This window comes from Primulina huaijiensis, chromosome 18 (assembly GCF_012295235.1).
Source record: "Primulina huaijiensis isolate GDHJ02 chromosome 18, ASM1229523v2, whole genome shotgun sequence".
Lineage (NCBI taxonomy): Eukaryota > Viridiplantae > Streptophyta > Magnoliopsida > Lamiales > Gesneriaceae > Primulina > Primulina huaijiensis.
In genome coordinates, this window is record NC_133323.1 from 2,288,852 (window position 1) to 2,304,018 (window position 15,167).

At 36.1% G+C, this 15,167-nt stretch overlaps 3 protein-coding genes across 8 annotated transcripts; 1 reads left to right on the forward strand and 2 right to left on the reverse strand.

Annotated features, from left to right (window-relative positions):
* Positions 1–722: 722 nt before the first annotated feature.
* Positions 723–5,689, forward strand: LOC140964343 (probable E3 ubiquitin-protein ligase ZFP1). Of its 6 annotated transcripts, XM_073424026.1 has the most exons (8): positions 793–1,055; positions 1,122–1,200; positions 2,397–2,579; positions 2,743–3,609; positions 3,722–4,101; positions 4,322–4,426; positions 4,522–4,689; positions 5,266–5,689. In XM_073424026.1, the coding sequence occupies exons 4-8, from the start codon at positions 2,757–2,759 to the stop codon at positions 5,410–5,412; spliced, it is 1,653 nt and encodes a 550-aa protein (XP_073280127.1). In that variant the 5' UTR covers positions 793–1,055; positions 1,122–1,200; positions 2,397–2,579; positions 2,743–2,756; the 3' UTR covers positions 5,413–5,689. The 6 variants fall into 6 exon arrangements, with proteins under 6 accessions (XP_073280124.1, XP_073280123.1, XP_073280122.1 ...); XM_073424023.1 differs by lacking the exons at positions 793–1,055; positions 2,397–2,579 and adding an exon at positions 723–741; XM_073424022.1 differs by lacking the exons at positions 793–1,055; positions 2,397–2,579 and adding an exon at positions 762–786.
* A 294-nt stretch (positions 5,690–5,983) lies between these two features.
* Positions 5,984–7,699, reverse strand: LOC140964344 (ras-related protein Rab11B). Its single transcript, XM_073424027.1, has 2 exons — positions 7,344–7,699; positions 5,984–6,663 (listed from the first exon to the last, which is right to left on the reverse strand). The coding sequence occupies exons 1-2, from the start codon at positions 7,565–7,567 to the stop codon at positions 6,234–6,236; spliced, it is 654 nt and encodes a 217-aa protein (XP_073280128.1). The 5' UTR covers positions 7,568–7,699; the 3' UTR covers positions 5,984–6,233.
* An 822-nt stretch (positions 7,700–8,521) lies between these two features.
* Positions 8,522–13,697, reverse strand: LOC140964341 (uncharacterized). The gene is made up of 9 exons (XM_073424019.1): positions 13,265–13,697; positions 12,596–12,712; positions 12,317–12,399; positions 11,601–12,064; positions 11,321–11,496; positions 10,453–10,538; positions 9,501–9,634; positions 9,058–9,360; positions 8,522–8,725 (listed from the first exon to the last, which is right to left on the reverse strand). Exons 1-9 carry the CDS (start codon positions 13,631–13,633, stop codon positions 8,559–8,561), a joined length of 1,899 nt encoding a protein of 632 aa, XP_073280120.1. The 5' UTR covers positions 13,634–13,697; the 3' UTR covers positions 8,522–8,558.
* Positions 13,698–15,167: the final 1,470 nt, after the last annotated feature.

A 15,167-nucleotide genomic window follows, 5' to 3' on the forward strand; every position in this document is an offset into this window, starting at 1 on the left:
AAGCAGAGTTTAGAGCAATGACTCATGGAGTGTGCGAAATAATCTAGATAAAAAGAGTATCGAAAAACTGAAAATGTAGTGTGATGATTCTATGTAGCTTTATTGTAACAATCAATTAACCATCAACATTGTCAATTCATCGTGATTGAACAAAACATGTGGATGTCAATCGACACTTCGTCAAAGATAAGTTGGATGCAAAGATTACAAGCATTGAAAATGCGCCTACTACTCGTCAGCTGGCCGATCAATTTGTAACTAGGTTATCAGAAGAAACTAATGAATTTCTTGTTGGCAAGCTTGGTTTAGTCAACATTTACAACTAAGTTGAAGTGAAATGTAGATTACGATCATGTCCTGTAAATAAAATATTTGATAACATTCTTATTTTATTTCATAGGATAGTCAAATATTAAGTATGGTAGAAAAATATCAGCAATTCTATACTTCACATTACTATACAAGAAATAGTTTTCTCTCAATTTTTACATATATTAATATCGAGGAGGGAAGCCTCCAAGGCATATGCACGCAAAATCACCGCTGGAGCATTTTTATCAGACAAACAAATGGCATTCACAAAAATTCAGTGGATATATAAAGAAAATTTATTAAATAGGCCCCTAGTAAAATTATATAAAATGTTCCTTTCAGGAAAAAAATAGTGAAAAATGTGCATAATTTATCTTTTAAAAAATGTAATAATAAGAAACATTAGAGAGCATGGAAGAATATTAACAGGTGATTTATCATTGGAATCCCTATCTCTCCCTCTCTAAATTGCAAGCGACTTATCTTTCTTCTTTGTAGTCAGATCTCTTCATTTTTCTCCTTCGATTATCCTTCTATCTGGTATGCGCTTGGATGATATAATCAATTTTAAAAAAATTTAAAATCATCTTTTTCCACAGAATTTTCAATTTCCGACTCTGTTATTTGTCCACAATTTCTTATACATGCAATGCATACATTTGTCCTTTTAGGCCATTTGTTGGTGGGTTTTTCTTTGATTGTTGCGTTGATGATCATTGATGACTTTTTCAGCGTATCTCCAAGTTAGGGTTTTTCCTCCATTTTTTTTGGTGATTTTATATCTGTTCATTCATTTATTTTGTTCGCAGGAATTCCAACTTAGATAGTGGAATCTATTGAAGGCGGGTGGAGACTTACGAAAGCTTGGAACTTTTGGATGATCCAAAGGTTATTTTTTTAATTTCTTGCTTTTCATTTTCCGTCCCATAAGTTTTTCAATTATATGATTGGGTGGCCTTCTTGATTATGTTCACAAGTCAATAACGCAACCCTTTAGTTTTTTAAGGAGGGGCGGTTTCCAATCTATATGTTTGATGTTTGCTTGAGTGTTGGGTAATCAGAAAAGAGAGAAACTTTGATGAAATTAAATGAAGAAATTTTTTCCATAAATGACAAATATGTTTAAGCATATTCAGCATGATGTCTTGTTGATCAAAAGTTGAAAATATATACGATGTAATTTTTATGTTTGGAATCTTTGGAGATGCATTATATGTTCTTCTTACAAAAGTGCATGGTCCTTGATTATGAGTTATTTGTTTGAGGCGTGTCAAGCTTTGTTAACTGTTGTCGCCTAGCTCAAAACATGATATTTCGTTTTTATGGAATTCGTTATAACTGTTTAGTTAAATGGTATAACAGTTGGTGGAAATAGTTATTCATGAGTACCTAAGCTTAGTCGTTTCTGTTAATCATGGGCAATGGACGTCCCACCGGTTCCCAATTCCATCTTCTATTTTTAGACGCATGGTATTCATGGATTTGGTTATCTATTCAATGCAATTCAACTGTTATTAGATTATTGTTACTTATTACATACGATGAGCATTTGGATAGTGACCAAATTCCTGTTATGTTTTTTACCCTAACCGTTTTATTTTTTTTTCCTAAATTTATCGTGTTTCCGTTTTCAGAGAGAAGTTAAAAGTTTAGAGTTGACCATTCTGTCGGATCTTCGCCTGCACACACATTTGACAAAAAGTCGCAAAATTTATATTCTTCATCTACAACTGATATTTTGGAAACTTTGACTTGATTTTCAAGTCTGCCGCCCTTCCATAGTGCCATGTGTCTGTCTGTCTGTGAATAGCTCTGCTTTTGAAGTTTCAAGTTTATTGACGATTTTATTGTAGTTGTTTGTCCATCATAACTCCATAAACTGAATTTGCCCTGTTAATATGTCGTAAGTATTTTTTATCATCAATGGGACATATCTCATTAGAGAATGGGTGAATTCAACTTGATTAATTAAAACTTTGATTTGATGAAACCAGTTATATGTTTATTTGACTACCACAGTCCACAAAAGTAACTGTCAGGCTCTTTATTTTCATGCTGTTAATTGGAATTGTGTTCCTTTGCAGTGTAGATTAACTTTATTCCTCTGGCCCCTAATCCGACCATCATTTTCGAGCGTGCCATTGTCTTGAGTGTGTTGGTGTTGGAGTGCGTGATTATTAGTGTGAATCAGTGGGAAAGAAAGTTTCTTTTCAGTAAATGAATTTAGTGTGCCAACAGCAATGTTGAACTTGTTGCATCATCTTAACGTAGAGGATTTGTGAATTTAGCTTGATTTGCTATATGCCCACTCTTTGTTGATCCATGGTGAGTTGACCCAGTCTTCTGTTTGCAGAGTTTAATATTTGCAACGATATGAATAACCTGAATTCAATTACTGATTTCTAATTTAAGCTTGTGCAAGTGATACAGGAAACTCATTCGATATGGGGCATCGGAACACTCAATTCAATGGTCATGTTATTGATTCGGTATCAGATCCTCAAGGCTATAGCCATTTACATCCTGAACCTTGCATCTTTTATGGGAATGTAGCAAACTATCCTCAACCCAGTATCCACTCGGTTGCTTCTACTCTGGAAAACCGTCATGATTTAAATTTTCATCACATCCCTGAACATCATGACGGTGCTTTATTTTATGGTATGCCTCGGTACAATAGTGTCCAGCCTCAGCATTCAGCCGTTAATCTTGATTTAGCCATTACTGCACAATCCAGCCACTTTAATCCTTACTTGGCACCTCCCTCTGGTATAAGGGAGTTCCCCGTTCCAGTTCACGGGGCATATGATCAGTTATCCCTTTCAAGCTCTCAGAGAGTCATTGGTGTTCCTGCAGACAGCTATTTCAGAAATATACCATATGTGGATGGTGTCAGAGCATCATTTAAGAGAAACATTGTGGAGGGGGTTCCGACAAATCACCAATATCATAACGCTTCAGCAGGCCCCAGTTCTTCTGTTGCTGCTCCATCTACACAACCAGCTGAATCTGATGTTACCTCAACGGATGCTGCTTCTTTTCTGCCACCAGAATATGGTGGGAGTGACCCGGCATCCATTGTGGAAAATGGATCTCATCGAATTGTGAGGAACAGACCTGGTTTGATTCGACCTGACTCTGCCCTTGCACATAATACTGGTCATTTGCTAAGAAATTATGTTGCGTTACCTGTTCAGATTCATGGAAATCCTTGGCTGGACATGCAGTTTGGTGCACACAATGGTGATATCGGCACCTTTCCATGGACACAAGCTCCCGATCCACCATATGCACGTGGTAAAAATCTATCTTTAGATTTATAACTCGTTTCTCTGGCTATTTTGAGTTGAATCTGTCCTCTATTCTAATGAGGGTCCCTGATCTATCTTTCCATTTCTTGACATGTCAGCTAATGTTGAAACGGGGAATATAGGCATACAAGGTTATCAAGTAGCAGGAAGCAACATAATTTCAAATGGTTTCTTAAATCCTCCCATTCCTCAAGGCCATCCAAATCCCTATCATCCGGCCCCTCCTTTGCAAGTGGTGAGAGGTTACAATCTTAACTTCCCATCACTAATGGCTACCTCTTCTCGAAGAATCTCAACAACTAGTGCTTCAAATACTTCCATTAATCCTTATCAAGATGTCACAGATGCTGGGCCTGCATTTCTAGTTCCTGGTCTGCCAACAGCTTTCCAGCTATACCAGCCTCATCAAAGGGATATCATGCTCGACTCCAATGCAAGGCCCCGCAACCTGCCACACATGAGAGTTCTGCCAGAAGATGTAAGGTTTCTGAAACCTTTTTTTTTTTTTTTGGGGGGGTGGGGGGGTTGTGTTTGTGTGGATTAGTGGTTTCTACCAGCAACATTTTTTATTCGGTTACCTGCGCCTCCCACCCATCCACCCCCAAATCGCAACACACTCACGTGAATAAATCATAAGGTTCGACTATATCTCACTTCATTCATAATTGACATTATTGCCGTGGACTGCCAATTTTTAGGAAGTTGCAGTACTTGAGATTCCTGGATACCATGAACATGAATCAGGAGGTTCCATTGATCAGCACATAGATATGCGTTTGGATATAGATCACATGTCTTATGAGGTAATCAGGAAGCAGTTCATGGTGTTTGTTTTCTTGCTTAGACAAACATGTGATGAAATGATACCATAAGAAATTGAATCTTTCTAATATAATAGGAGCTCCTTGCGCTTGGAGAACAAATAGGAAGTGTTGGGACCGGATTGCCCGAAGAATTTATTCGAAAATATTTGAAAACAAAAACTTTTACCTGCTCAGGATCTTGTATCAATCTTGAAGAGGCAGCTTCCCTGGACGAGCCAATCAATTTCTGTGTTGTTTGCCAGGTATTTTTATGAAAGTGTATGCCGGGTGTTCAATCAAACTATCCAAGTGACGGACATCTCATTTTTTGATGTCAGTAAACCAAGGTTGCGAATAATATTGAGACCATATATATTAGAAAAATTATTATTTATGTCAGGTTATTTACTAATTATCACTCCATGTTAGGCATGCATGCGTCCCCAAATAATAACATTTTTTCACCACAAAAAATGGTCAAAAAGAAAGCAGGATCGGATTATATAGAACTTTTAGATTTCCTGTTTTTTCCCCTCTCTGCGATAGTGCAATTTGTGTGCAATTTATGTGCAAGTTGTGTGCATTTTGTTAGAACAAATTATTATCATTACAAGCTGAAAATTTGGTGATCGTAACTTGGGAAGAAGAGGATTTGCACCATATTGTTTGAAACGAGATATGTTGTTTGAGTTGGGATTACGTTTTCGGTGAAAAAATTTGAATATCAGCCCCGGGCTCCTCTCCTTGTTTATGAATAATGCTTTATAGCCCTGTTGGCGGCTGTTGCCAATGAAATGTGTAACTTATTACTGGTGAAGTAACTGAGTCATTTTTTGCAGACTGAGTACAAGAGTGGAGAAATCATTGCATCTCTTGACTGCGGACATGAATACCACAGTGGATGCATAGAGAAGTGGTTGCCCATGAAGAACACTTGTCCTGTGTGCAAATCCACAGCCTTAAGCTGCAAGCCAAAAGATTCATAAGTAGCGGACCGTCGTCTTTGAATTGGGACTGCATGTGTTGTATTTATGTATATACTTTCGGAGACATGACTGGGTCCTCGAAATATTTTTGGCCTTGTGTCTCTGCCTTCGAATTGTACAGGATCTCATTGTTTGTTGAATATGCATGAATGCTGCATCAATCTTTAAGTTAAACTGCAGACTACATTTAGACATACACTAGTGATTGTTGAGCTCATGAGGCTTGACTTTGGAGATTTTACTGACACTGGTGATTTTACATTTTCTCATTTCTGTATTTAATAGCAATTTTTTCTTATATTTTACTAATATATCATCAATAATAATTTTGAAAACGTGCAACATTTTTGAATTAATTAAATAAATAAAGAAATAAAATAGAAGTTTTCCAATTATTACTCTAACTAGTGCGTTTGAAAAAGATACAATAATTAATAAGGAATTAAATGGTGATTTTTAAAATTAATCTATTCGTGTCTATGTGCAACCTAGACATTCAAATCACCGACCGGGATTTGTAATAATCAAAGTCTGAGTGGTATATAAACAAGTATAGTGACGAAAAGCAACAAAGCAAAAACATCATAAGGATGAGACTGAATGGAACATAATACAACACAAGCTCTCAAAAGTCGACGAGCAATACGATACAAATGGGGAAAGCTAAGTCAAACGCTAATATGTCTGCATTTCTAGCTCCAAAATTGAAAGAAACCAGCCTCAAGAACTAGAGTCGTTGAAAGAGTAGCGAGAACGAATGAGACTATTGAAATCTCATTCCGGGATTCATGAGGACAATCCAACGCTCGATAACTTGCCAATCATACGGAACAGCAGCCCATCTTTTTCACATTTGAAACGTCATCCTTCCCAACATTTATGGTTTGCCCTTTGGGCAAGGCTGCAGGATCATCTCCAATATCAAGTGCTTTACGACTAACCACATGGTATATTTGGGTGAGTACTTCAGTGAAAGCATTCTCAACATTCATCGACTCAAGCGCAGATGTCTCCATGAAATAGGTTTTCTCCCTCTCAGCAAAAGCTTTGCCATCCTCGGTGGAGACGGCACGTAGGTGACGTAAATCTGCCTTGTTGCCCACAAGCATGATCACGATGTTCTGGTCCGTGTGGTCTCGAAGCTCTTTTAACCATCTCTCAACATTCTCAAATGTGACATGTCTGGTGACATCAAAAACAAGTAATGCACCAACAGCTCCTCTGTAGTAGGCACTTGTGATTGCACGGTATCTGAGACAGACAAAACAATCACGATCTTCATGTGCTTATAAATGATTGTACGGAATAAACAACAAAACTCAGATCATAAACTTTGGTTCCACGACACCACACAAGTTCCTACTTCTCGATGGTGTTAAGGCAAATTTCAGTAGGCAACACAAACAATAGAATCAATAGCCCGTTTCTTATTTTCAAATGAAGTTCAACGAGAATTCCTGAGGTCCTTGACAATAACAAGAAGGAACAAAAAAGAAATTTTTTTAAGTTACTGACATATAGCCCGTGTCACCAGATCTCAGCATTCAATCCCACGAAAGCTCGGTCATTTCTGTCAACCAGATCTCTGTTGCCACGATAGAAACTATCCCCTTATTTAACCCAAAATAGATATTCCATTTGATTTAAAACTGTACGTACATGTAAATGCGGTATATTTGACTACATTGATTCAATTTTCTATCCAGTCCCCATCCTCAAAACCTAATCACATTTTTCTTCCACACACACGGAATACAGATACAATTTCATTTTTCGAAGTGCTACAGCAAATCTAACTAAACCCTAACCCCCTTCTTAAGTTCAAGTGACTTCCGAATCCACCAAAAAAAAAAGGAAGATAGCAGGAACCACAAATAAAACAATGATTTACCGACAGGAACAGTTGAAAAAATGGTGGAGCACTGATGTACCTTTCTTGGCCAGCGGTGTCCCAAATCTGGGCCTTGACCACCTTATCGTCAACACGAATGCTGCGCGTTGCAAATTCCACTCCAATAGTTGATTTTGACTCCAAGCTAAACTCATTCCTGGTGAACCTCGACAACAAATTCGATTTCCCGACACCCGAATCGCCGATCAAGACCAACTTGAAGAGGTAATCATAGTCGTCTTCAGCCCTATATCCGCCCGCCATCTTGAATCAATCGATCTAGTCTGCAAATCTTGGCGCAGAATAGAGAATTTTTACGTTACGATATCGTAATTGGCATTGGGGTAGGGACTGGCGTTTTGTCACGCTAGCTGGAATGAAATGATTGTCACGATGGTGGGAGGGAGAAATTTATTGCCTATTTTATTTAATAAAATAAACTAATAGTGAAAATTTACTTTTTGGTAAATTATTAATATTTTTGTACTTCTTTGATTTATTCTATGTAACAGAGGTTCGTGCGACATACAACGCATGCTGCTAGTAAAAAAAAAATCAAGTACTTTATTTTTATCAATATTTGAAATTGAAATAGCAAAAGAGAAGATAGTATAGAAAGAAAAATGTTTCATATGAATTCGAATTTTGGAAATAGTTAAATTAATCTTTTTTTTAGAAAATATGCTTTGACAATTTATATTGAAGAATGTGAAACTCTGTGACCCACACCCTATTATTATTAGGTGAGAGATCCTGCAATTGTTACCTGAACATAATACACATTATTTTTTTTTCCCTTAAACTATCTTTAGTCTAAAATATTAATAGATTCCTTCAAAAAAAAAAATAGATGCAAAATATTAAACACAAATTTGGTGGAAAAATGCAAAAACAATAGTTTGGGATCATAAGTCTATATCACAAAATCGAAATGTGAAATTATCTCATAAAACTTTTAATGAAAAATAATATTTTTATACCTTAGAAAAAATCAAATTGAAGATTTATTTCACAAATTAACATGTGAGCTCAGAAGAGTTTTTTTTTTTTAAAAAAAAAAGATATCAATCCACGAACTTTATTTTACAATAAAAGATCAATTAACTTTTAGCAAAACACAATTTTCTCAGGCATCCTCTCGATGTGATTAAACTAGACTTAAAACCTGAGAACTTTAGTGGAGAATTTTGCCTCTGGTGTGCATATTTTTATTTTAGTATAATAAAATGCAAAGATTATAAAGAGTTCCCGTTTACTAAACATAAAATCCAACAGAGTTCAAAACATGCGTTTGCAAAAAAGCATACATTTCCATATCAGCCTCCTTCTCTAAATATTCAATTGTCTTTGCAACATATCTAACATCTCGTCCATAAATATGTGAAGCCGCCGCCGCTTTGTATGTCAAGCGCTGCAGGTCACCTGTTGTCACAAAGAACATTCAAATGAAAAATGGATGCAATCATACAAGTTAAACTGAAATTCTCGACGCACAGCACAAGAATCATCTTCCGTTTCAAACGGTTAGTTTAATATATATAGAGATAAAGAAACTGTCGAACAGAAACAAGATAGTTCACCACAAGGACACTACCATGTTCCCAAATTATCCTTATACCAAGATTTTTTTACAAATTGTCATTGCAATTTATTTTCAATATCACCATTCTCAAATACTATGACATCTCACGGTGCAGCAGTTATATAATAGATACATAGGGCTCGAAACAAAATAGGCTTAAACTTTTTAGTACCTGAAGTCATATCTGACTTGAGGATGCTGTTATGGAAATGCCGTCTCAGCCACCATCTAAAACGAAATCTCCAAGATTTTCCAGATTCACTTTTAGTGAATATTTCTGGGATCTTGTTAGAGTGGCCCATAAATTCCTGACCGCTTTGATCACCATCATCACCACACACGGAAATTCTATCTTCTTCACACAGAGAGAGTTTCAAGAAGCAAGACGCTAACTCCTTCCACGTGTCGCAGGTTCCATACGTAGCATCTAGGTGTGAGGCTATCATTTCCACCAGATTCTGAATGTCATATTCCCCTGCAACATGTTTTTGAGATATTCAACCAGTTAATGCCCACGGCACCTTATATAGTAGGATCATGGATGCTCATGAATTTAGTGATAGATTTGCACCAAGGAAAAACTCGATTAAGACCTCATTTGAACTGAAAACATACCACGTTGATGTAAAAGAACAAGTTTCGCCAAGGAGTCACCACATGTTGGATCCTTCTTCAAAATTTCCTCAAAACATGTACAGAGTTTGACATAATTTCCACCATCAAAATGCTCCACTAGGCCTGCTTTCAGTCTGCAGTGGAAGTAACAAAATTCTGTAAATACAAACATGCGCGGACATTTAGAGATTGTTATTTCCAATTTATTGTGCATGTATCACAAGTATATAACTGGTAATGAAAGCTACGGGACCCCCAAAGTACTAAGTTTTACCAAATGCACCACGTATTATAATACATAAGAGAAGATTAAGAATAAGACAGGTAGAGGGAGGGATATCACCCCTCAAACCCATTGGATCAGCCTATCACACGCCTGCCCCCTCCCCTCGAAAACCCCAATCCTCAAAAGGTATTTGCCTTTAATTTTTCTTTTCCCTTTACTTCCTCACGGAAAAGAACTTTAGCGTAAATTATGTGTCAGGCATTCTGTATTTCACTCATTTTGATTTTCTCATACATTATCAATAATATATTTAAATTCATAGAATTTCTTTATCTGTTCTAATCCTGGAACATTTATTCAACGAATTCTAGTCGACATAAACAATCATGCAATCTACAATGACATCATTATTCATCTTATTGTGAGATACTGCTCCCCACCCCCACCCTCACACCCCAATCTTGAATCATGAGTCTACGACTTGGAAAGGAATTGATTTTAAAAGGATTAATTAACATTACGAATCTTCAGAAGATTCCCACAGGAAAATTGGTAACATTCAAATAGAGATCTGATGAGTTGTTTTCGAAGATTCCCATTGCACGTATATGCACGGTGATGTTACATATTTTGAGTTGTTTGTGTTCCAATTCGTTCACCTAAACACCCATATCTACTACTTTAAGCTGGTACATACAGAGCCAATAAATAAAAAGAAATCATAACCTCAGTTGTACAATCGAATCTGAAAACTGAGACATATTTTCAACTTCACCAAGGGCCTCACCGACCTGATCTCCAAGAAGCAGCATCTGCATCAATTAAGAATGTCAAACAGTCAGAAATATAAATTCATGAGTATAGGCCATTATGCCTGAGGCAAATAACAGTTGGCAAATTAAACAACAAAAACACCATGAAAGGTAATACTGTTTGACAACTTGATGAGTCGTCTAGATAGAGGCAAATTGTAAATTGCAGCTGCTGATTTTAGCCATCAATTTTCTCTATAATTCGCAATCTCCTGTTTTATCCTTGACAACTCTCCTGAAGGTTTACATACATTCGGGACATCGAGAAATTAAACACAAGAAAAAGAGAGAAAAATAAAAGGTCATAGTTGTGCCTTAAGTGGTTGTTTCTAAGGTGCATACAACAACTAGTAAGCAAGAAAATAGTTTCTATACAATTTGGAAGTGATGGGAAAAAAACATTTTATATGCACATTGATTTCACCAAATCGCGCACGTATACAGCATGCAAGCATCAACTTTCAAATGAATCTTGCTATTGCAGAGTAAGGAAAACTAAGGACAACCGTATCAAATAAAACTAGTCACACTAATAATATAAATTTTAGATTACGCCAATTATCACCACGTGCTCCCAAAACTTATCCAGAATACGACCACCACCTATAGGTAACAACTATGAGGTCAGCTTCACAATCCCATGAGCAAGAAGAATTATGAGCCCAAATTGCAGAAATAGGGACTGAATATCACACTTGCAAAAAAGTTGATATAATGCTTTCTAAAAAAGAATAACAAGAATCATATTTTCATTATTCTAGTGAAACAGGGTGATGCAGTACCTGTATTAAAGGGTGAAATGCCTCAATTACAGGAGGTGTTGAGTACAGGGCAACACGCAAGCACTTCACCGCACTTATATAGAAGTCATTACGTAATTTTTTGTGCATTTCCATGGCATCCTCCAAATTTTCATGAGAATCGGGCAATTTTAAAGGCAATAACCATGAAGGTAGACCTATATTTAGCACAAGATTGGAAGATTTAGCTTACTAAAAACTTAACGTTTGAACAATTGATATAGTGGTGAAACAGAAAAGGGGGTGGGGTTCTTAAACTCACCTTGGGTGTAAAAAATAGAGGCATGTGGCTGATCATCACTATGATTAGAGAAAGAATAATCCCTTTGCTCGCTAACCTTAGTAGAATTCATGTAAAAACCTTGAGGCTGAACTGTGGGGTGAGAAATATCTTCTCCCAGTTTTTTATCAATTTCCATCGGTTCTTCTTTCAGTCGGTTACCATTGTCTTCAAATGCTTCCTTGTTGTTGGCAACTGAGGAGTTTGAATCACCCCTTAAGGAAGATTCGGCTCCTCCAGCATCAAGACCATCATTTTCCACAGAATTAGTAATTGACATGTAAATTCCACCCATGGATGCATTTGATTGCATAAACGTGCCAGATGAGTCCAGCTCTGTCAACTGTAATTCTTTTGGGATGCCAGAATACCATAACTGATAAAATACCATCCCAACAACCAAATTTGACACAGGGTCGTTACAAAAGCCCCTTTCCTGCATGAGGCTGATCAACAATGTTGGTGCAACTAAGCAAGAAATATAAGTAACATTTAGAAGTTCACGAAATCTAAAGATTTGTCATTTCAGGTCAGAGATTTCTAGAACAAGGTAAAAGTGATGACTGATTACAGGAGTAGCATGTGCACTTTCCAGAACTTCTAGGAGATAACGAAGGATAATATAGGAGAATCCTAGAAGTTGGAGAAATGTTTATCAACTACTAAATAGAAGCATATATAAAAAACAAGAACCATACCAAAGAGCAGATTGATGTGCATTCTCCATATTTCCATTTTGGAGGCAAAATAGAATAAACTCCACTTGCAATGCAAACCTATTCTGTTCAACACAACAAGCATCCATTAAATAAGAAAACCCTTCAGAATGAGATCAGATTTTGTCCAGCATTTGCATGCACAAGCGCTAAGATTATGTGGATTTGAATCTCATAATTTAGAGAGTCTTGTTTAATTGTTAAAATAAATTCCCAGCCCCCCTGAATTTTTAAGCAAAAATTAATATTTCTGTGCCATACCCTTTCTGACCAATTTTTTAAAGGACCGATCTTTTTCATCCACAGTTCATAGACATTGCGAGCTTTTTTTGGGTTGATACTCCCATCCTTAATATAATTGAGAAGCTCTAATGCAGCCTGCAGAAAGTTTGAATACAGACATTTAACACTCACAATGTTTCCAATGTCTATACAGGAAAATCCAAAAAATCTACATATCTCGGAAATACAACCAATCAAAAGCTAAATGAATACTGGACTACTTTCTTTCAAAGACAGAAATCTTGAACGAAAAACCTAACGAACTACTTCTGATCAGTTCTGAGAATTGGAATGTAAAAACCACCAAATCCATTTGATTTCAGAGACAGAATTGGTGTTTGCTGTTGACGGTCATCATCAAAGACACGGGCTGACCGTGGAGGCCAAGGGAGGGGGAGTTTTCATATATTTTGAGAGTGATACTTAGCTAATAGAAACATAAAATTGATGCCATTCTAGTGCTCGTCATGCCCTCCGCCGACCAAAGACAACAGACCTCACTATTGGCCTCTCAATCAACAAAACTTGCAAAACGAAGACCCCAAACAAGTAATTATGAGATACACAAAGGCAGTAAAGAAAAAAATCTCATGATTGAAATTGTACAAACCAACACAGTATCAAGGCCATGAGAATATAAATTGATACCCAATACTTGGCGCGATTTCGAGAGGGAGACTGATCCCTGCCGCTCCCTTGAAGCAACACGCTCAGTACGCCACCAGCTTCTGTCCAATTACGGGCCTTAATAAGTTTCTTGACGAGCCATCGTAGCTTCTCCCTATGATGAGATCGCAGGCTTTTCCCCTCACACTGCGAACTCCCACTGACTCGCTTCAGGCAGTAACTGGGCTTGTGGCTAGCTAACAATGCCCCATTGATTCTTCTCTTTTTTTTCGATAGCTTGGCGGGATCATCCTCGTATTCACGAGGAATTATTGGGGCTCGTCGCTTGAGTTTCTCCGGTGTTTCAACTTCTTGGTTGTTCTCCGGTTCCGTCAACGAATCTTCCGCCATGTATGGTGTGGGACGGGCGTTCACTTGAAATTCGAGAGCCGCTTTGTGGCGGGATAGAGTGAAGGAAAGATGAAAAAAAACCCTGGAATAAAAAACTTTATAGAACACTTTAATAGCCGTTTGCCCCTCAGAAATTTGTTGTTTACATATCACCCCAAAAATACCAGATACGAGATGGAAAGTGGAAACCCGAAAGCCCTGCCCAATAAGATAAATGGGTTAACCCGAAAATTTATTTATTAGCTTGGACATTAGCCAAGAAGCCCACGATTTTAGTCTTTGGGCCATAAATCTGTTGAGATCAAATTCTTTGCATTATTATTATATAAATTGTATAAATATTTCAAAATTACATATATCAAAAAAATAATTAGGTAAATTTATGAAAACTAAAAAAAATCGAGGTAAAACACCATTAAAACTCAAGGGCTTGAAATTTTAGTTCAATGAGCAACCGAGAAGCTTAAATAAATATTCCAATCGAATCTTAACAGGAAACTTTAGGCTGCGTATGATTGAAATAATTTGAAGTTATATATTCATTTGATTGTTTGAATGAATTTCAAATCACCTATTGTTAATTCATGTATATGTATAATAATTATGATGAAATTTGAAATACATCGAAGATGAGTATATTCATCGTTCGAATCTCTCCCAAAATCAATTTCTCTCGTCCAAACGCATATAAAATTAAAATGGATTTTTTTATTTAAAAAAAAATTATCAAATTATAAATCTAATGTGATCCAATCTTCAATTCCAAGAAAACAACGACGTATTGAATTTATTCTCGATCCTTATCCTTTTCCTGACCCGATAACCTTTTACATCATCCTCGACCACAAAATCATCTAAAGAAAAAATGGATTGAGAGTCACGAGTCGAGCTTTATATTTCAACCATTACAAGTGAAAGTGTTTTTTCACGACTTAGAATCCTCAAGCATACCTTAATTCAGACATCACCATTTTAGTATGTACCTGGAGATAAACAATTTCGAAATTTTTGTATACAAATCATGTGATAAAAACATAATATCATTCAAATAAAATAAACATTTTAATGTTATATTTAATTTTCTTTTAGTTGTTATGATATGTTATTTTACATCAATATGCTTGAAAGATTCATAGCATCTGATTTTTTGTCATATTCGAAAAGTTTCGAAAAAAAATAATATGTTATAAAATGAAATATTTACCAGTATTAATGTATTCGCTACCACTTTAGATATTTGAAAATAAATAGAAACACTATATTTAGGTGCTTGCTTTGTTTATATATTTCATTTAATTTCGGTTATTATTTTGAATTTTGTGTTGTTTTTAAATATTAAATTATCACTACTTTTTATCGTAATAAATAAAATATAACTTTTTATATAATATTACATTTGTTAAATTTATATAAGAGAGTCGCCATGAAATTTTATTATAGCGTATGTTCGTAAATTGTTATTATTGTTATCATGATTATTATATATCTTAATTAAAATTTTAATATAAATATTTTTTTACCATGTCATAAAAAT

What these genes read in the sequence shown, in the direction of transcription:
- LOC140964343 (XM_073424023.1), top strand. Translation starts at nt 2,757, where the DNA reads ATGGGGCATCGGAACACTCAATTCAATGGTCATGTTATTGATTCGGTA. An exon ending in TGAGAGTTCTGCCAGAAGAT is followed by an intron (nt 4,102 to 4,321) that starts GTAAGGTTTCTG and finishes GCCAATTTTTAG; the next exon opens with GAAGTTGCAGTACTTGAGAT. An exon ending in TAGATCACATGTCTTATGAG is followed by an intron (nt 4,427 to 4,521) that starts GTAATCAGGAAG and finishes CTAATATAATAG; the next exon opens with GAGCTCCTTGCGCTTGGAGA.
- LOC140964344 (XM_073424027.1), bottom strand. Translation starts at nt 7,567, where the DNA reads ATGGCGGGCGGATATAGGGCTGAAGACGACTATGATTACCTCTTCAAG. An exon ending in GACACCGCTGGCCAAGAAAG is followed by an intron (nt 6,664 to 7,343) that starts GTACATCAGTGC and finishes TGTCTGTCTCAG; the next exon opens with ATACCGTGCAATCACAAGTG.
- LOC140964341 (XM_073424019.1), bottom strand. Translation starts at nt 13,633, where the DNA reads ATGGCGGAAGATTCGTTGACGGAACCGGAGAACAACCAAGAAGTTGAA. An exon ending in CTCTATTTTTTACACCCAAG is followed by an intron (nt 11,497 to 11,600) that starts GTGAGTTTAAGA and finishes TGCTAAATATAG; the next exon opens with GTCTACCTTCATGGTTATTG. An exon ending in GATTCGATTGTACAACTGAG is followed by an intron (nt 9,635 to 10,452) that starts GTTATGATTTCT and finishes CTTCCACTGCAG; the next exon opens with ACTGAAAGCAGGCCTAGTGG.